The 21682-nt window shown below is 38.3% G+C and overlaps 1 protein-coding gene across 1 annotated transcript in view; it reads right to left on the bottom strand.

Moving 5' to 3' along the window:
• Window positions 1–3664: 3664 nt before the first annotated feature.
• The window catches only part of LOC136876441 (ATPase family AAA domain-containing protein 2), a 456642-nt gene continuing 438624 nt past the window's right edge, over window positions 3665–21682 (bottom strand). The window contains exons 22-23 of the mRNA XM_067150416.2: window positions 16221–16381; window positions 3665–4913 (exon numbers count right to left, since the gene is read on the bottom strand). Coding sequence (XP_067006517.2) covers window positions 4845–4913; window positions 16221–16381 — 230 coding nt within the window. The 3' untranslated portion in view covers window positions 3665–4844. The remainder of the gene's footprint in view (window positions 4914–16220; window positions 16382–21682) is intronic.

The raw sequence follows: 21682 nt of genomic DNA, 5'->3' as shown, positions 1-21682 counted from the left end.
ATCCCACACAGTTTCGATTGGTGACAAGTCTGGTGATTGGGCGGGCCAGGGCAACAGCCTGACATTCTGTGACAACAAGAAGGCACATGTTCGTGCAACAACACGTGGTCGCGCATTGTCCTGCTGACATATAGCGTCTGGGGTGTCGTGCAGAAAGGGCATGGCTATGGTTCGCAGGATGTCATTCACGTAGGTCAAACTGGTCATAGTGCCCTGAACACGCACCAACCATGATTTGTGGTTGTACCCAGTAGCACCCCACACCAGAAGGCATTGAGTTGGTGCTGAAACTCTTGTGCAAAAGCAGTCAATGTGATGCCTCCCCCTGTCTACAGCAAACCAAAATGCGGCCATCATTTATATATTAAAAAAAAAAAAAAAAACTTCTGCTGCCATTCCTGACCCCATTGATGTCGTTCCATACACCATTGCAGTCTAGCATGTTTATGCACATTGGTCAAAGGTAGGCGGAGAATTGGACGACGTGCCGGTAACTCAGACCGCAATAAACGGCGAAGGACTGTCACTCCTGATAGTGTACGATGTGTTACGCTGTTCCACTATTGCGCCAGAGCTGAAGAGGATGCAGATCTGTCCTGCAATTCCATTCGGATGAGGTGTCGATCTTCACGGGGGTGGGGGTGGTGGTGACAAGGGTGGTAGTGGTGGTCTGGGTGGTGTGACCAGACCCATCTCATGATATAAATGTTGATTCCCATAGGGAACTTGAAATATTTGTCCGGAATGAGTAAATTCATGTTCTACGGCCTTCTGTGAACCGATCTGTACACATCCGTTGCACTGCCGATACACTTCGTCCCACATGAGCAGCAATTTCCTGGATGGATGCATCACGTTCTTTCATGCCAATAATGCACCCTCTTTCAAACTCACTCATTTGATGGTACACTTCTCACCTACGTCTGCGAGGCATCCTGCACATCTGTTCAAGTCGCATGGATCTATTACCTTCAGTTTATAACGATGAGAGCCGCAGGCACATTTCACCAGTCGATGGTGGTACACCGAGATATTGATGTGGACCTTGAACCTTAGGGCTGACATGGTTCAAATGCTAATCATTTCTTCAGAATATACTAACGCACATGTCCTGCGAATATGAACTTCCTATCTCTAGTCTTTCAAGGTGTTCTGGTTCTTATAAACATGAGTTTACGAACAGAGAAACATGGAAGTGTTTTGCGTTGTAAGTAGAGTAAGTAAATAAGTAGTATGCAAATAGAATGAATATTTTTAGTATGAAACCGAGTGAAAAACTAACATACAGCCCAATAAAAAAGTAATTTTTACTTGTGCTTAAATCGATGCCTGGAAAGTGTGATAAAAATCTGGTAACCTTACTGTATGGGCAAATAAATTATATGGCAAGTATCAATAAAATCCAAATGCACACCACAATGTTAATCCTAAGTGCTCAAGTGCCCATTGTGTAAATCTGACAGTATCCGGATTACATTAAAATATATTTCTTCATAATTTACTTTGAACAGTCCTTAAAGTGGAATAAAGTAGGCCCACTCTACAGTAGTAGTAATAGTAGTTTGGCATAGCAGTACTGGGCTCTGAATGTGGTACAAAGATGACCTTGACAAAGCCTTCACAAAAAGGAAAAAAATATAAAATGCTGGAAATGATCCACACTAGACATAAGTAATTATATCATCACGAAGAGCATCAACTTTTGTTAACTTGTGTAACATTGTTTTCTATCAGTGTACTTCAACCATGTATTGTTGAGAGAGGAGAAGTGTTGCAGCAGGATTCCTTCTGGGAGAACTCACTACTCTGCCCTTGTTATTTAACCACACAACAATTAAGATATGAGTACAGACAACCTTGTACTTCTGTTTTAAATATAATCTCTTGTTGAATTAAACCATCTAGTATTTTATTAGGATAGCAAAACTGACAGCATCAAGTCAAGAACATGTAAGTTCTGATTTCCACAAAGTAAGAAGTCAATAACACAGAACACAAATTTTCAGTAGTCATCATCAGATGATTAATATGTTTGATGGTTAATAAAATTAATTTTACCAGAATCTTAACCCTCTAATAAGTGTTTCAAACAAACGCACAACACAAACCTTATTGGAATCTTTACACCTTTTATAACCTGAATGGCCAATGTGGAAATAATCAGGCTAGAACAGAGCAAGTTGGCAATGTGGTTTGGGTCACATAGCTGTAAGCTGGCATTCAAGAGAGGGTGGGTTTGATTTCCCCTGTCAGCAGCCCTCAAGGTGGTTTTCGATTTTCACACCAAGCAAATGCTAGGGCTGCACTTTCATTAAGGCAATGGTCGCTTCCTTCCCAATCCTAACCCTTTCCTATCATTGCCATAACACCTACCTGTGTTCCTGTGTCAGTGTGATGTAAAACAAAAAGAAAAGAAAAGGAAAAAAATCAGGTTGGATACAGATGGGTTGATCATCCTAGGCAATAAATCTTTCTTCGGAGTCTTAGCTAAATTGTCCTCCCCTTCATTCAATCATCCACCCATCCATCAATCTGTTGGCCACATTTACAGAATCTACCTGCCCTTCTGTCCAGTAAACGAATGCCCTTCTCTTCACACTCTAACCAAAGATCCTTAAATCTTTGATCTCTCTTTTCTCACTCTTTCACTGAGATGTTTTGTGGCTTTGTCAGTTGCTTTTTGGGTGCATACCTCAATCCTACAACTTTTTTTTTCCTAATAATGTTAGTTTTTTTCCCCCCTTCAAAATTATGTTCTTTCCTGTATCTCTTTCTCTTTGACACCTACTTCTGCTACATCCTTGTGCACCTGTGTAAGCCACCCAAGCTGCTTTTCTTTCCATCTTCTTGCAGCGAGAATGTTCTGCTGACCAGTCTCTCTTCATTCATCCTTTTGACACGACTTAAACGGTCAGTCTCCTTTTCCCTCATTGTCATTGTAATTTTTTTTTTTGGCCGTACTGAGTGGTTCAATAGGTTGAGGCGCTGGCCTTCCGACTGCAACGTGGCAGGTTCGATCCTGGCTCAGTCCGGTGGTATTTGAAGGTGCTCAAATACATCCGCTTCATGTTGGCAGATTTACCGGCACGCAAAAGAACTACTGCGGGACTAAATTCCGGCACCTTGGCGTCTCCAAAAACCGTAAAAAAAAAGTAGTTCATGGGACGTAAAGCAATTATTATTATTATTATTATTATTATTATTATTATTATTATTATTATTATTATTATTATATTTTCGTGGTTTTATGGAGTTCTCTGTTCACTCTCAACCAGCTGGTCTTTCAATAGCTCTGCCCATTCACTCTTTGTCAGCATAATTAATTTTCTTGTCCGGCTCCTCGGCTGAATGGTCAGCACAATGATCTTCGGTTTAGTGGACCCCGGCTTTGATTCCCGACCGGGTTGGAGATTTTAACCTTACATGGTTAATTCCCTTGGCTCGAGGACTGGGTGTCTGTGCTGTCCCCAACATCCATGCAACTCACACACCACACATAACACTATCCTCCACCACAATAACACGCAGTTACCTACAAATGGCAGATGCCACCCACCCTCATTGGAGGTCTGCCTTACAAGGGTTACACCCAGCTAGAAATAGCCACACAAAATTATTATTATTATTATTATTATTATTATTATTATTATTATTATTGTCCTTTATCTAATTTACTTTAACTGTTCGTTCAGGCATACTGGCATTAATTTTAAAAGAGGAGTGGAGGAAAAAAGTATCTCCTTGCCTCTAATTAATGTTTTTAGGACATATATTTGTTCTGCCTTAAGTCGGAGATATACCGAACCACACTGCGTCCGGCTGCGCTATTTGGTGCTGAATGCCGACTGTCTGACAAAACCAGTGAACGCCAATTTTATGCCACTGAGATGCAAATGCTCTGCTGGTCGATGAGCATCTGCTTAATCCACATCATCAGGAAATACAGATTTCGCCTGCAAATGGACATTGAATCAATTATGGAGAAAATGCGGGAAAGGAGCCTCCAAATGGTATGGCCACGTTCTATGTGCAGTACCTCGCATAGTTGCCAACCTCGCCTTCCATTTTGATGTCAACAGTGGACGCCCACCTGGATGACCAAAAAGGCGCTGGGTAGATGCAGTAAAACATGAGGGCCATTGGCTTAAGGCCAAACAACATCCAAGAACGTGCAAAATGGTGTTTAAGGACTCGAACAGTGGACTTTGCGGGACAACGCTAAGAATAAGTTGATTATTTATTCTGCACATAAACATATTTTCTTCTTCATTATTTTGTTATTTAACGAAAAATTATTGGTTAAAAGTATAAACAGATATTACAACATATTTTCCATGATAGTGGTCTGCATTAATCTAATAGGCAGCAGCTACATATTCTGCCAAGAAAATCCCTGAGTGTACTGTAACTAATCTTGAGGTGGAAAAACTGTACAAAAAAAAAAACCCTCTCGACAACAGTACATTATAAAAGTATTCCCATTTCTTTTTCTTTCCAAGAATTGTGAAGCCAACAGATGACAGACATCACCATTCAAACGTCACAATCCAGAGCAGTGATATTCAATGACATTTGATAATTGAGAATATACTAACTGATCTGCTCACAACACCCTGCATTCTCAGTCTAGCCATGCTAAGTAAATCAAACGTAAATAATTGATATATGTAAATTATTAAAATGTATTAATTCATATAAAACATTTAAAGAAGACGACTACGTGATAGAACCAAGAAACACACTTGGAATGGCGAGCAATGCACCTCGACGGTAACTCGATTTACTCGACTTCGGCCACGCAAATAAATTAACTGTTCTCGTCAGATGTGTTTAACACTTAGAATTTACCTAGCAGGCATATGGTTAAAAGAAGCATGGTGTCGAAGAAAGCTTTCTAGTTCTGCTTCCAGTTCCTGAAAGAGATAAGAAAAAAAAAAAAAAGACAATCATTTTGCTCACAAGTAGTTTTGGTACACATTTAAAACAGTCAATTCTACAATCAACTCTTCATTATTGGAACAGGTTTTGGAATTTGGAAGGATAATCTTAATGTTTGGATGAATAGGTCACTAATTAGTAATTTGTAAGTAAGAGAAAGGAACAAACAAGTGCAAATCAAGCCATATATTATAGGTTGTCATCGTGTTTATCTTACTACATGTTCCTTTCAATGTTCTATTCTTTCTATATAGGCTTAATTACAGTAGTAACTTGGTGTATACTCCAAATGTCTGCACACACCATCCTAATTTATTATTAATGTCGTACCTTAGAAATATGTTTTGCAGAAATACATAAATAACTAACATTTTAGTGTATCTAACCTCCTTCTGCATGTGGTAACCATCAACAGCTTTGTGGACTGACACAAGTGCAGTGAAGTGGTTGATAAAACTAAAATGGTTAACTTTACTGGTGCTTTTCCTGCAATTTTTCAAATGCTTTAAAGATATTTTTAAAATCACCTGACCTGTGATGGTGTTCCACATCTTGTGCTGTGTTTTATCTCTGATATGATTAGGTTATTATTCTGCTTGCCTGATAACTAACATTTTAGTGTATCTAACCTCCTTCTGCATGTGGTAACCATCAACAGCTTTGTGGACTGACACAAGTGCAGTGAAGTGGTTGATAAAACTAAAATGGTTAACTTTACTGGTGCTTTTCCTGCAATTTTTCAAATGCTTTAAAGATATTTTTAAAATCACCTGACCTGTGATGGTGTTCCACATCTTGTGCTGTGTTTTATCTCTGATATGATTAGGTTATTATTCTGCTTGCCTGACCTGTGATGGTGTTCCACATCTTGTGCTGTGTTTTATCTCTGATATGATTAGGTTATTATTCTGCTTGCCCTCACACAAATTTGAAGTGTCTTCTTACTCTGAGGATAAGCCACACCTACTAAAGCTATTCATTGTCTCTTTACCAGATGCGCTAGAACTTATGTCTAATGTCTTGGAAGTTGAAAAGCAACATGAACAAATTGTTAGTATGAATTGTCCATCAGAAGAACTCTGGTCTTTCACTAGCTGTCCATCAAATCTTTGTCAGCGTTATTATTCCTTTCCCTAATTTACTTTAACTATTCCTTCCGGCATACTGACAATGTTTAATAATGAACGTCATATTTCAAATTAACTTTATTGTTTTCTACAAGTTTCAGCTGAGAGTTGTTATTCATACACTAGGTAGTTTTTCACAACGAACAGTTTCTGTAAAGTCATTATTTGATTCTTTTATAACACTTAAGCCGGACTGAATGGCTCAGACGGTTGAGGCGCTGGCCTTCTGACCCCAACTTGGCAGGTTCGATCCTGGCTCAGTCCGGTAGTATTTGAAGGGGCTAAAATAAGTCAGTCTCGTGTTGGTAGATTTTGGCTGATGACACACGGAGCGGTTTTTGCCGACTTCACCGCCGAGTTGGCGCATGTTTCTATTGTACCAGATGGGACGAAGCAGACACAATGGTGCTCGCTGACAGGCGGTAGAATTGGCAACTCGGCCTGTCGTTTGCAAAATGCAAGTGGCACTATAGTGTATTAGTATACCGTTCAATTCAGAAAGTAGGTATTTTTTGGGGGGGGGGGGGGAGGTGAAAAGAAAAGATAGGATAAGTTAATAATGGAAGAGGATTAGTAGATAAGAGAAGAATAAAAGGATATGAAGTTAAAAGAGGATGGTAAAGGATAAGATAGGGAAATAAAGGAGGGGTAGTTTAGGGTGGGTTAGGAGGGTGGGTTATTGGAGGTAGAAAACGTGGCTAGGAACTTTGTAAGGCATGGAAAATTGAATTCGGGTTTAGAAATTTAGAATTTTTGAGAAGAATTAGGAAGTCGAATAGGATATTGGTTTTTTCAGAAATGTCGTTTAAATTGAAATTAGGGAAGTATTGGTCAAGGTGAATAAAACAATTTTCAGTAGTGTTTTAAGTATTTTTATGTCTTTTTCAGTATTGGTGATATTATGCTTGGAGTCTTGTATGTGTTGTCCTATAGCAGAGAATCTGTTGTATTTAATGGCGTTGATATGTTTGGAGTATCCGATGTTAAAGTTGCGGCCAGTTTGTCCGATGCACGAGGAGCTGCAGTTGTTACATTGGAATCTGTATACTGCAGATTTAGAAAAATCATTAGATTTATTTAGTGATTTAGAGTTGTGTAATATATCAAGATTTCTGTTATTGGTTCTAAAAGAAATTTTCATGTTGTCAAAAATGGCTTTCACGGCCGCAGATCTCACAATCACAGGAATAGAACCAGCTTTTGGGTGGTTTATTTAAATCTATTTAAATCTATTCCTGTGATTGTAAGATCTGCGGCCTTGAAAGCCATTTTTGATATTCTAACTCCATGGCGAGTAATATTTTTTGGAAATGGAAAATTCACTTCTCCTTTAGCAGGTTAGCAATCCCTATTTGCTAACACGGCGGGACCATGCGCTTGGTCTGCCACTGCTAAGTAGAGTCCTGGAGGGGCGTGCCAATCCAACTGATGAGCCCAAATGGCACGTCTGGGCGAAACTCTGCAAACTGCACATGGCCTAACCACCCAAAAGATGGTTCTTTTCATGTTGTGTTTTTTAAGAACATTAGTTATAAGCATCTTCAGTGAAAGTGAAAATGCAGTGGGTTTGGTTTTGTCTTTTGATAACGTAGTTTTACGACGGTGTTTGAATTTGTTGATGATACGGTTTATGAAAAAGTTGTTAAAGCGATATTACGGATGGTGTTCAATTCGTTATTTAAACCTTTTTTGGACATAGGGGTGTTGAAGGTACGAAAAATAAGGCTGTTTTAAGTAGCATGTTTATATGCTTGAGGGTGTGAAGAATCTTGCCGTATTGTGGTTGCTGTTTGGGTTGAAAGAAGAAGGATGTCTAGTTATAGTTAAGTCTAGAAAATTAAGAGTTTTGTTGTGTTCTGATTCAAGGGTGAATTTAATGTTAGAGTCAATATTGTTGAGAAGAAGAAGTGTAGAGGCTGCATTGGTTGATTCTTCATTTAAGATTACTAATGTGTCATCAACATATCTGGCCCAAAAAAGGATATTACAGAAATTATTATTACTAATTTTTGTGTTTTCTAAGAAATCGAGGTATATTTCAGCTAGAATGCCTGAAGCTGGTGAGCCCATAGCTAAACCATCTTCTTGGTAAATGGTGTTATCAAAGGTGAAATAATTATTGTTGAGAACCAATTTTAAGATTGACATGAAGTCTTGAATTTCTAGTTTACTCAGATTACTGAATTTAAGTTGTTGTTTATTATGGGGAATAATTTGGAAATTGGAATACTAGGATACATGTTTACGAGTCAAAAAATGGAGAGAAAAATTTGGTTGGATGTCAAAGTTCTTTAATTTGTTGACTAATTCAGAAGTGTTTTTGATAGATTTGTTGGATAAAAATCGATAATTTTTTAGTAAAAATGTTTGGATGTATTTAAAAGTATTATATAAGAGATTGGGTCTGTAATTGATTATTGGGCAGATGGGAATGTTAGTTTTATGAATTTTTGGAAGGGCTTTGGCTAGCTCTTAATATTTTGTGGAGGAAACATCTGGCAGTAGAGTAATATCCTACTTCTCTGTTAGAATTTTCTCTTTTGTGGGTTAGTCAAGTTAACTTCCTTTCTGCTCGCTTCACGAGTAACTGTATTTTATGTTTGTGAAATTGTGAATACTGTTTATAGTGAAGTTTAAGTTGTATTTCAACAAAACGGTAACAGAATTCTTCATAATTGTTTTTATAAAGAAATACATTATAACTCAATTAACCCAATGGCTGCCAAGATCCGATGTAAGCCGATGGATGCTCTGTGAATCGTAAAATTGCCACGATCTGATGAGATCTGATACCGTGAAGGCCGATTTTCAAATACCGTTTGTTCAGGATTAACGCAACAGATGACTCACGTATGCCTTTTGGCTGATCCAAGGTACAAGTAAATACTATTTTCTCTCTGACAAAGAGAATATAATATTCTTATCTTCTATTTCTCTGAGAGGTTGGTATGTGCTGGCCATGTCATGTGCGTGGCAACGGTTTTCAATGTGAGGTATTGCTTTTATCGTGTTTTTGCGTATTGTACTGCAAATCTGAATAGGGTAAGATAATAAAATATTATTTGGAAAACTTGAGTTTAAAATACATTTAGGCCCGGTTGTATAAAGACATCTGACTGGAGATCAATTAAGAACTTGGTTCTGAAAATGAACTGAGATTACGACTTCATCGCGTTGTATAAAACTGAACTTGGTTTACACATGTGTAGTTCAAATGTAATCGGAGTTCAAAAAAGTGGACGTGGCAACACCGCAAAACAAATGAAATACGAAATAGCTCGGCCCTTTGGATAATACATAAATGGCGGGATTGACCTGGCCGTGACTGTAAACAAATGAAATACGAAACTGCCGTGACTGCCGAAGGAGGAGAAGAAGAAATATTGAAATCTCGCGAAGTAAACATGGAAGGAAATTCAAAGGAGCGTTCTGCGAATTTCACACCGAAATAAAAGGACGATCTGGTGGATATTGTACTATCGAGGTACAAACATATAATAGAAAATAAAAGAACCGATATGGTGACATCAAAGTTGAAAGAGAAAGCCGTTGACTTGTCAATTTAAATAGATCTCCAACAACCATTTGAAAACTTCTTGTAGCATAAAACATACACATGGATGACAGGGGATAATTTCTTTGAGTAGGTTTTTGTAGTGTGTCCCTTAACTTCAGTTCCAGTCGTTCCTCAACATCTTTTGAGAAACAAAATCTCATTTTGAACATTTGATCACTCATTTCAATCATCGGATTCCGTCTGTACCGAAAGACGCGAGGGGCTCATTGTAAAATCAACTCTTCTTCATCAGATGAGAAGTCGGAATAATCTGACATCCCTGCTAAAGAATATATATATACAGTTGCTTTGTTTTGTAAACTTGAAACATAATTTAAAATAATTCATTATTGAAGCAGTATCATAAAACTAAGTAACAATGTGTTGGTATGGCAGTAGGCTATTCACATAACCTCACTTCTGAAAAAATCTAGCGATCGTTAGCAATATTATTTAACTACTAGCATTCAAGATATTTATAACTCATCTCGATATTATTAAGGCGCGGTATTCTTACGTAGATACGATACAAGGAAACACTTCTCAAGTCTTCAGGGCTAGTTCAATGTTTAATATGAACGATAATGATCTAGGTTCAAGGAGATTAACCGACGAATATTCGCCAGTCAAATCTGAACTTAGATCGAGACGAGATGATCTTAGATTAGCGTTTATACAACGGAAAATCGAAGTTCAACTTGACTGGCAGCCATTTTTCCTCGTTAAACTCAGATCAAATGTTTTATACAACCGGGCCTTAGACTATGTTGTTAGAAAGTCAGTGATATAATATTCTAGTGATGAAAACAATGAGAGATAACAACAGTGTGACATATTAGGCCTAATAGTATTATCCCTCCTCAAATTACTATTACTGATGAAAGTGAAGATGCCAATGATCCTAATGTTAACCATTGAAATTCAAGTCAACATGACGATGAACCTAACCTCAATTTTCAATTTTGAAAACTAAAATCATTTGAACACTTTTAAACAGAGATTTAAAACTTTTAACATTAAAAGACAACACAGTTTAGTGATTCTAACAGTGACATTAACATGTATGTGAAATAATTATTACTAAGCCAAATATAATTCAAATTTGTAAAAATTAATTACAAAATGTGGAAATTAATAATTAATACATATTTTAAACACAAATGCATAAGTGCCAACAAAGTAAATCACAAAACATATACATGGATGTATCATGAATCATCAAAAAAGTCATCTATATAAACTGAGGTGAATACAACATTTTCAGTAAGACCTTACATTTTGCCTTAATTTAAGGTTGGCAGTTTTAGCAGTACTACACCATTTTAGGTCAGCAGGGATAAGGTTAATGAGTTTGTTACATCACTTAAATGTGTGAATAACCCAAACTTGTTTTGTTATGTTTGTGGGGAATTTACTCCAAAAGTCACAGAGAAATACTATCACTCCTATCGTGCAAAAAGCATACAGGTTTTATTTTGGAAGTAAAGTACACGAGAGGAAAAGCTTGGCACCATATAAAATTTGTTGTAATTGTTTGCAAACTTTACATGGTTGGCTTAATGACACTTACAAATCAATGCTCTCTGGAAACCTTGTAATATGGACAGAATGGAAAGATCATACAACAGATTGTTACTTCTGTTTAAGGGATATAGTTCTAAATCAAAACATTCTATATTTTATCCTAATGTTCCTTCAACCAAGACACATATGGGTCACACTTTTTTATACGAATTCCTAAGCCTCCTAAATAATGGACAGTGGATGAAAAAGAATCAAGCAGTGGTTCTCCAGATGACAAACCTCGACCCTCATATTCAACACGATCCAAAATTTTACAAGATGGTGTTAAGGTGTCATATCAGAAACGCTTATACCCGTAATAGTATTGTTACATAATGGGAATAGAGTATATACCAATCAGTACCCCTTGCCTATTCTTTCACCACGAAGGAAAGATGTGAAAATATGGATACTATTATCATCAACGTTCTTTCATGTATTAGTCCTATAGAATAACTGTTACGGTCTACACAAAAGATTTGCATTTTCACGCCATCTCTTCCTGCAGCGCCCCAGAGATCTCTTCTCACTGGGTCAGTAGTTTATGACTGCTTTAGGGATCCTGTTTCTGTCCATCCTGTTTAGATATTCTAGCAAATTTCTCTGGTATTCATAGATGTATTTTAATACAGGTTTGCTTTTAAGATCATTCAGCACTTCCATATTTCTTTTGTGTTCCCACTTAGTGACTTCTGCTGTTTGCTGCATGTATTTCATTTCAGCTGGAGTTTTTCTTCTCTCATCGCATTTTCTCAGGGTCCACGCTTCACTTCCATAGCAAAGTACAGTTCTTGCCAATGTTTTGTAGACTCTTGTACAGGTGTGGAACTAATGATGGTCTAAAAACTTTACTGATGATTCCCAAACATCTGTTGAATTTGGAGATTTTCTCGGGTATGTCCAGTACTTCAAAGGAAGACAGATTGTAGCCGAAGAATTTAAAATCATTTACTCTTTCCAAACTGTTATTATTTAAGCAGATCTTGCATCTTACTGGTTCCTTGCCACAGAAAGCCGCTATCTTAGTTTTCTCAGGGGATATTTCCATTGAGTACTTTTCTGAGACTAGGTTTAGGTTATACATCGAACGCTGCAAATCATCTTCTGAGGTGGTGACCAGCACTAAGTCATCTACAAATAATATTGTGTCCAGCTGTAGATTTCTGTTAATGCGGATGGAACCATGTCTTGTTTCTCTAAATTCTCGTATGAGAGCATTCATATTATAGATTATGAACAGGAGAGGGGAAAGACCGGAACCCTGTCTTACTCCTGTGTTTGTTGTTTTCCACTCTGATAATTTATCGTTGACCTTTATGGAAATCACGTTATGTTTGTAAAGGATACTTATGTTCTGTACCATCTGTTGTGGGGGTGTGATCAGATATTAAAATATTAAGTAAGCGGTTTACTTTGTAAAAAGCTTTTTTGAAGTCAACAAAGGCAATGTGTGTTTCTACATTAAATTCCATGTATTTTTCTAGAGGGATTTTCATTGTGAATAGTTAATTTTTAAAGATGTTGGCATATATTTTATAACCAGAATTTAATAAACATATGTGTCTGTAGTTTTCACAGTCATTTTTGTCACCTTTTTTGAAAATGGGTAATAACTATTGCTTTATTCCAGTTTTCAGGTGGGCCTTCCCCTTTCAAAATTCTATTTAGGAACTGGATGAATCTTTATTGGGAAGATTCGCATGAATATTTGAATAACTCCAAATTTAAGCCATCTTCTCCACGTGTTTTATTCCACTTTATTGCTGTCCGGACTGCAACTACTGTAGTTCTGCCACTGTAATGTGTTCCATGTGTGGACTGCCTGAGTGAAATGTCTGAATAGGTGAGACATTCTGTGACCATCAATTTCGAAAGGGATTTGACCAAGTGTTGCAGGAAATTGTGTTGATTCTGAGTGATTGAGGTCTGCTTATGTTATTTTCTAAATGGGATACAAATTCTTCCCAGTTCCTCCTATTGTATTTGTACACTTCTCTCTTTGCAATCTTCAAAATACACAAGTGAAGTTAAAAGTTGGCAGAGCCAAAAATAAAATGAGAGAATGGCTTGGGAAGCCGGAAACAAGAATGAAATAACTAAAGATACCAGAAATTGGACATCCAAACTGCAATGCAGATCCAGATATCAAACTCATTCACATGAACACACACAGAGACAAACACACGCAAACATAGGGCAGAGGGACAAGTCGGTAAAGCATGTCATAATAGATCACAACAAATATAATCAAAACAACCAATTTACCCATGAACCCGGTCTGGTAAAACAAACACGGAATCAGGGCAATAGGGAAAACGTGCATCACATCACCAATAACGTATCATGCTGTCAAAGCCCTCGTTATCAGTACACATCCATACCACACACCAAGAGAGTACATGAATAGTACAGAGCAGACGAGCAAGAAAATACCAAAGGGTGTCGAGATTGATCAAAATATAGAATGCCCATATGTACACAAAACAGGTCTCCACACATGTATACATGCACACAAACAAATCAAACTAAGCAGAAAATATAACAGGATCTACACTGCCCTTGGTTTTCGAACAGAACATAAAAATTGGCAGACATACGAGAATATAAGATCGATGAGAAACAAGTCTGCGATAAAATGAAAGTAGAACAAATACGTAACCCCAGAAAACACTTAAAAGCAACCATGGCAAGTCTTGGGAGGACGAAAAATAGCAATATAATAATAATAATAAGTAAAGGAAAATAACGACCTGATGGATAATAACAAGAAGTCTCTCGAAAGAACTGAGAGTTTTACAATACCATATTTAAAACGGTTGAAGTATCTTTTATAGGATAGAAAAGTCATGTCAGAAACCTCAGTCGCCATTTTCGTTTTCAAAACTCAACAAGTAGAAACAAGAGAGCAGATAAAAAGGAGAAGACTGGGCAGAAATAAAGATGATGAATATAAGAACGAGAGTCGCCATCTGTGTACACAGAGATGAGTTATTCGATAATACAATAGATCACAAGGCGCAATACATGTCAAAGAAGGGAAATAGTATAATGAATAGTAAGGCGTGATTGAAGGGTGCTCCAGACGTGTCCAATGAATTTCCTCAAATTTTTCCTGCATTAAAGCGGCAGCATGCGGCCTTGCACTGTCACAGAGAAGAATGACGTTTTGGATCAATTGCCAGCGTCGCTTGCCGCTATATGCAGTTCTTGGTTCATCCAAAAGTCAACTCTAATAGGCAGAATTAATTGTCCTTTGTTCGTGAAAAAAATCCTCCAGCAAAATTCCAGTGGAGTCTCAGAAAACGGTTGCAAAGCACCTTTCCAGCAGATGGGGGATGTTTTGACCATGACCAGACCTGCTTCGCATCTTCGCCACCACTCCATGCTTGCCTGCTTGCTTGCTTGCTTACAAATTGGGGCAAAAATTTGTTTATAGGAAGGGGAGTTAGGGCTTGGAATAACTTACCAAGGGAGATGTTTAATATATTTCCAATTTCTTTGCAATCATTTAAGATAAGGCTAGGAAAACAACAGACAGGGAATCTGCCACCTGGGCGACTGCCCTAAATGTAGATCAGTTGATTGAATGATTCGACTCTGGAGTGTAATGATGCACCCAACTTTCATCAGAATTTACAATACGATGCAAGAAACCCTCCCCTTCCTCCTCGTAGCGACGCTGGAGTCTCTGACAAACTTCCTGGCGTAAAGTTTTTTGTTCCTGGTTGAGGAGACGAGGAACAAGGACCCGTGATCGATCCCTGGTCAGACCAGGCATTCTTATAGTGTACCGTTATTTATTCTAGCTTGGGGACTGGGGGTTTGTATTCATCTTGATACACTACTCTTCATATACACACTACACTCCATACTATCAACCATCACTGAAACACACACTTGTGAATACATCCCTCCACATACAGTTGACATCAGGAAGGGCATCTGGTCATAAAACTGGACCAAACTGAAAGTGCTGACTCCAATAAACATGTGAAAGGGCCAGGAAGGAAAAGATGATTTCTTTACACTAGACATATTTGCACATACATCGAGTTATTAGGAATTGTAAGTACAGTAATTGGAGCCCACCTGGTGGCCATGAGCATTAAGGCGTTAATGTCTATACTGTCTGACATTGTGGTTAGCTTGTTCGAGTCCCGTTGGTCGAAACAATATTCACTGGCAAGGTACGGGATGTGGTTGTATGCAATTTCTATTAACTAAATTGCATGCCATAAGCCTGGATGAAATTCCAAATATATCTGCAGTGATAATGTGGAGTGAGGGTATGACTCTGTTCATGGTGATTCGTCCATCGGATGGGGAGGTAAAGTCTTGAGCAGACCCCTTGGTGCTATTCGACACGAGTAGGCTAAGAGCCTGCACTGGGTTTTACCCTCTCCCTTACCACTATCATACATCACGTCATTCATTTCATCTCATTAACTCCTCTAACAAAGTTGACGTCACTAAGGGCATCAAGATATAAAAATACACTACAAAGATTCATCTCACTTCATACCTGACCCCGAAGAGGAACAGGACAAAGGTTGGATGTAAGTACAGTAATTTACAAACTACATACAGCATTTTTCTTAGCTGTGCAAGACAACTTCTTATGGGACTAAGGAATCTCCCCATACCCCTTTAAAAGGCCGTGTAATCAGTTCAACTTTAATTCTAAAATAAAAATATGTATAAGAATTTAATTTGGCTAATTTCATTAAGTTAATTAGTGCTTTTACTTCTAGGTGCATTTGAAAGTTTGTGCACTCTTTGATAAAATATTTTTCAAATGTAATAAGTATTCTTTTTGTTATAATTCAGAAGGAGAGTCATCTCTCAAATTTAAACACGTCTGATATTTTTATTTCATTACATCTGAACTGAGAATCTATTACATAATGGCCGAGTGCCAGGAAACAGAATCTAAGGATAACTCTGAAGCTGTTTTCTTATATCAAAAGGGCAATCTCAAATCCATAAAAGAATAGATTAATTTTAAAGTACGATAGGAAACTACTGATTGTGCATACCTGAGGTAGTGAAGCTCTGTCCCAGCGCTTACCAAAGCGGGCCACACATTTACTAAGCTGTACGTACAACTCGAGAAGAACCTCAACAGGGAAGTTAGAAGTAAGCTTCACTGTCTTTGTTAGTAAGTCTCTGAGCTTGGCCTCATTGATCTCTACCACATCTGAAACATGTATAAGCACTGTTAAGAAGAATGAAATTCTTCCTGCTGAAACTGTTCACAAAGCAATTTCAAACAACAATGAACAATGATGCCGAACCCGATTCACAGAACACAGATTTTAGATAACACTTTGCGAAAGCAAATAAATCCATCTACATTATTCAAGACTTACCTTTTTCATTCTAACATTATCTCCATTGCATAAAAATAGCAATACAAGCCTATACATACAACCTGTGTCTGAAAAGTTTGGTGAATGGTCTCATGAAATAAAGACAATGCAAGTTACACACAAAACTCCTTTACTGGCCTTCAAAGTAATCTCCGTTAGCTACAACATACTTTTGACATCGAATATAAAGCTGCTGGAAGCTGGCAGCAAACACTTCTTTTGGAATCTCCCAGAGAACCCTTGTCACGCGTTGTTGAATACCTGCTACACTGTCAAAACTGGTGACCTTTCAGGGCTAATTTAAGATGGGGAAAAAAAAAATCTGCCAGCGCAAAATCTGGAAAATACGGAGCGTATAAAAGAACAGTCACCTGGCATTCAGCGGGAAACTGGGACACGCGGATCACGGAGTGCGGACGGGCATTGTTGTGGAGGAGCTTCCACTGTCCACTCCGGTACAGTTCAGGCCGAACCCATCTCGTGCGTTGTGCCACAAGTGAACTATGTAGTGCAAGTGGAAAGTGTTTTTTTTAAAGACTTTATTTGTAAAGTACGATATGATGTTTCATTTATTATGACCTACCCTGTACTGTTATTTGTAAAAGTATGATATAATGTAATGACCTAACCTGTACTGTGTAAGATTTGTGACATATGCATTTGTAAATAGTAGAATTCTGTTCTATATTTCCTAGAAGGATCCAGAAAGTTACATGAATTGTTGAACAGGGTGTGTTATTTTGTGGGTAATGTATTCTAGAAAATATTTCTGACTGTTCTGGAAATACGACGTTCGTGATCTGGCATATTTTAGAATGTTTGTCAAAGTTCGCGACTGAAAGTAGGGTTGTGATTGGTGAGTCTAGGTGGCAATAGGGAACTCATGCACGCTGATTGGTTGCTCCAAGGCCAGAGTTTACCTATATAGAGAGAGAGGCAGCGTTCATAATAATTCGGTATTCTGAATTCTGTCGGTCTTGGTCTATCTGTCTGTGAGCAGCCTATCTGGTTGACGTCGCCTGGTTTCCGGGATGGCACACCTTTGGGTAAGCACTCTTGAATTCCGTTCCTGCTAAAATTTCCGTAATGTTCCGATTTGCTTTTCATATAGGAGTCTGCCCTAGCCTAACCTAGATTCGCCAAATTAATTATTTAGGACGCCCTAGCTTTTCAGCTGGGCTTGCCTGTTTGTTTTCGAGGCTTCCCCTTTTCTTATTTCACAAAATATGTAGATTGTAAGTTAATATATTTACCTTGGGCTTTGCCTCTGGTAGTTCTGTATCACTTGAGGTACGCTAGATTTTGGAGAACCTGTTCACTTCACTGTAAATTGCACTGTACGATTGCATTGGTAACTAGATATATAGTTGATTTGAAATTTGAATTTACACTGCTACGAAGCTATAATCAAAGAACCTCTAAGTTATGTATATCACAGAACTTATAGTTCGTAAGTCGGGATTGTATTTGTAATATTCTTTTGTAAATAATATTTTTCAAATCTAAGGATCACGGCGATTTATTTCAGAATCTGCAATCTAAGCCATGTCCATGCCTTTGGTAGGTTCCCAGCCTTTTCCACCTTCCCGGTTTGTTGTCCACTAGCTGGCCGTACTGATATTTACGTATATGTTGTTGTTGTTGGAGATCCGCGTAATGCCAGCTAATGTTTTTCTGAGTGTGTAGTGTTTTTTGGTATTGTGTAGTTGTTCTTACCTTCCCCCTTTACTGTGTTTGTGCCTTGTTTTGTGTAACTACTGTTGTAGAGGTTACACGTTGGAGTAGCCGTTTTATGATAACATGTTGCTCGGTTTTTCACTCCATTGTGCAATGACGCAAGTCCTCACACTGACTCCGTGCGATGTGTTGCAGCGTTCAACTCCGTTTAACTGTGTTGAGTTGACCGATAGGAGACACTTGGTGTCATGTCACGCAATGCGTATGCACGAGCACATTGTCCAAACTAGCATGGTGTACAAACTAGGCGACCATTCACCGAACTTTTCAGACACAGAAATCCTTGTTATGAAATGTTATTTAAAATTTTTATTGTCATCAGTTTGGGTAAACAAAAACATTAAAGAACTGAAAGTTTATGCAAAGCAAATTAATGTATGTAGCTTTCTTATTCCGGAAAACCTCAAGAAAAAGACTTGAAGAATCAATGGTGCGTAATATTTAAAAATTATTACATATTTAGGCTTAGGAAGAAATGGACTATGAAGAAGATTTATGTCCAAAAGAGATCTGGGTATTGAAATTTCCTGTTTTAAATTGTATATTATTCTGTAAATTATATAAAGGGATGTGGATTTTTATACATGACTTGTGAGGCAGGGTGTGCCACGTGTAAGTGGCCCTTTCCTGTCGTTTTGTAATATCCGCTAATAGGCGAATTCGGCAGGATGATTATTCTAGAAGATCCTTGTCATTGGCCAAAATAAAAGTGTTTTTTATTGGCCAGTATATTAGGATTTTTCATTGGTGAATGTGGCAATCTGGAGTGTTGCTACTGGTTATTTGTAATCGCACGATTTCCTGTTTGTGGCTCCTCGTGCGTGCGAGTTAAATTGCCCATGTCTTTGAATTTGGATCACTGCAGCGGGGGACACGTCTTGCGTCCGTCCCACAATGGGTCTTCAGTAGGCCAAGGTAAGCGCTATGTTATTGCTTCGTATTGATTTATATGCATTCTTGTGTTTCGGACTTTTCCCACTTTATGTAACTTCCATAATTATGTAGACTTTCATCTTGTGTGCTGGAGTTTCCTCTAGTTTTCCACATTTACCAAAATAGAGCATTTGTGTGACCGAGATGCTATGCTAGATTGCAAGTAATCAGCTTCATTTTCCGTATCAAATTCTAATTACAGAGACTTACAATAATTGAAAATTGGTTGGTGTGAAAATGGGAAACCATGGATAACGGTCTTCAGGGCTGCCGACAGTGGGCTTCAAACCCACCCTCTTCCAAATGCAAACTCACAGCTCCATATTCTTCAGTACTTGCCACAATTTATCAATTTATTGTGGTCAACACAAAGGCTTTACCATAATCAATAAAGCAAAGATACAGTTCTTTCTGGAATTCTCTTGCTTTCTCCAGAATCCAGTGAATGTTAGCTATTTGATCTCGGGTTTCTCTGCCGTTAAGGAAACCAGATTGTTCTTCAAGTAGTTTTCGGTCTATATACTGCCGAAGCTTATTCTGCAGGATCCTGAGCATAACTTTGCTACCATGTGAGAAGTGTTACTTAGAACATTATTTAGCACAGCCTTTCTTTGGAATTGGGATGAACACTGAGTTTTCCCAATCTTTTGGCCAATGCTAGGTTTTCCATACCTCCTGATATACTGAATGCAACACTTTCACAGCATTCCTTCCTAGGATTCTGAACAATTCTGCTGGGATTCCACCATATCTGCTTGCGTTATTTGCAATATTTTCTAAAGCCAACTTGACTTCACTTTCTAGGATATATGGTCCTGGACCTGAGATCACATTAACTTCCATCATTTTTATCTTTTATCATTCCAATTTTTGCATAGTTCATGTTTGTGGGTTACTGTACTCACGTCCTAGTTCGTGAACCATGGGCAACGGGTGAGTGGCCTAGTAAGTGGTCCTGAGAGTTGGGATACCAGTTGCTATGGAATGGGAGTGGGCATCTCTGATATATTCTTAGTCCTGGCCCTCCTTGTGCTCGGGCGGCTAGGACTATACAATTCACCGGTGGTCCATAACCTGTTAGAGGAGAGATCCGGACTTGGACTTGCATAGTAAAACTTAAGATTTGGTCCACACACTACCATGCAATTTATGGAATGGTTCCCATGCCTATCAATGAAGTTATTCTCATGTCCTACTGCAGGAGCATCAATGTTTATTAGTGTTCCATCAATACATCCACATACTTGAGGCATACGAGCAATAGCATGGAACTCTCGAACAATGTGGCCAGTTTCCTCTGGCCAGTCAACAGCTGTAGGAAACTTGACAATATTCACTGCATTCACAACTGAATGAAATGCTCTGCACACACTAGATTTTGATACACCATGCATATCACCTACTGCATGATATTGCCCTCCATTTCCTAACCAGTGTCATGCTATAAGTAACTGCTGCTTTGGGGATAGAGCACAGTTTCTGTTAGTTGCATGTTGAAGTTGATTACCTACATCTTGAAGGAGTTTCACTGAACTCATTCTAAACCTTTCATTGTATTCATAAAAGCTTGTGAAAGCCATGTTAAACCTACTTCTGAAAGTTCTTTTACGTCTTTGCCCATCCCCTACTATATCTTCATCACTATCACTACTACTATGTAACAAATCCATATTCCACACAAAAATGAACACAAAGCTTGAAAACTAATTGATTATTGGGTATTTAACAGCAAATTACACAGACTTGTAACCAACCGTACATGTCTCAAACAACTTGTAAGAAAAACTGTATTTTCTACAAGTTCTTGTACTCCACAAGTATCTTTATGAAACAAAGTATGAATTTTGACTTGTTGACAAGTCTTGTAACTTGTATAAATTCACTTGTACCTACAAGTGCTTTTATGAAACAGGAATTAATTTTTTCCTACAACTTGTATGAAAAATTACTTGTAACTTGTAGACTTGTAGCTTTATGAAACAGGCTCCTGGATAGGAAGGGCCTAGGAGTTGGAAGGAAGTGGCCGTGGCCTTAATTAAGCTACAGCCCCAGCATTTGCCTGGTGTAAAAAAGGGAAACCGCGGAAAACCATCTTCAGGGCTGCCGACAGTGGGATTCGAATCCACTATCTCCCGAATGCAAGTTCACAGCCATGTGCCCCTGACCACACGGCCAACTCGCCCGGTGGAGAGAGTTTTGCCTGAGTCTCAGTGTGGTTTCCAAACCTCCAGAGGCACAACAGATATGATCTTCTGTGCTAGACAACTCCAGGAAAAATGCAGAGAGCAACAGCAGCCTCTGTATTTAGTTTTCTATGATCTGGAAAAAAGCCTCTGATTCAGTACCAAGATCTGTTATGTGGAAAGTATTGAGACATTTTGTATGTCCTGAATGTTACGTGGAATTGGTTCAAGCTCTTTCATGATGACATGTCTGGACAGGTTCTTCAAGGTAACTCA

This window comes from Anabrus simplex, chromosome 6 (assembly GCF_040414725.1).
Source record: "Anabrus simplex isolate iqAnaSimp1 chromosome 6, ASM4041472v1, whole genome shotgun sequence".
NCBI lineage: Eukaryota > Metazoa > Arthropoda > Insecta > Orthoptera > Tettigoniidae > Anabrus > Anabrus simplex.
The sequence above is the reverse complement of the archived record's forward strand: the minus strand, read 5'-3'. Positions and strand labels throughout refer to the sequence as shown.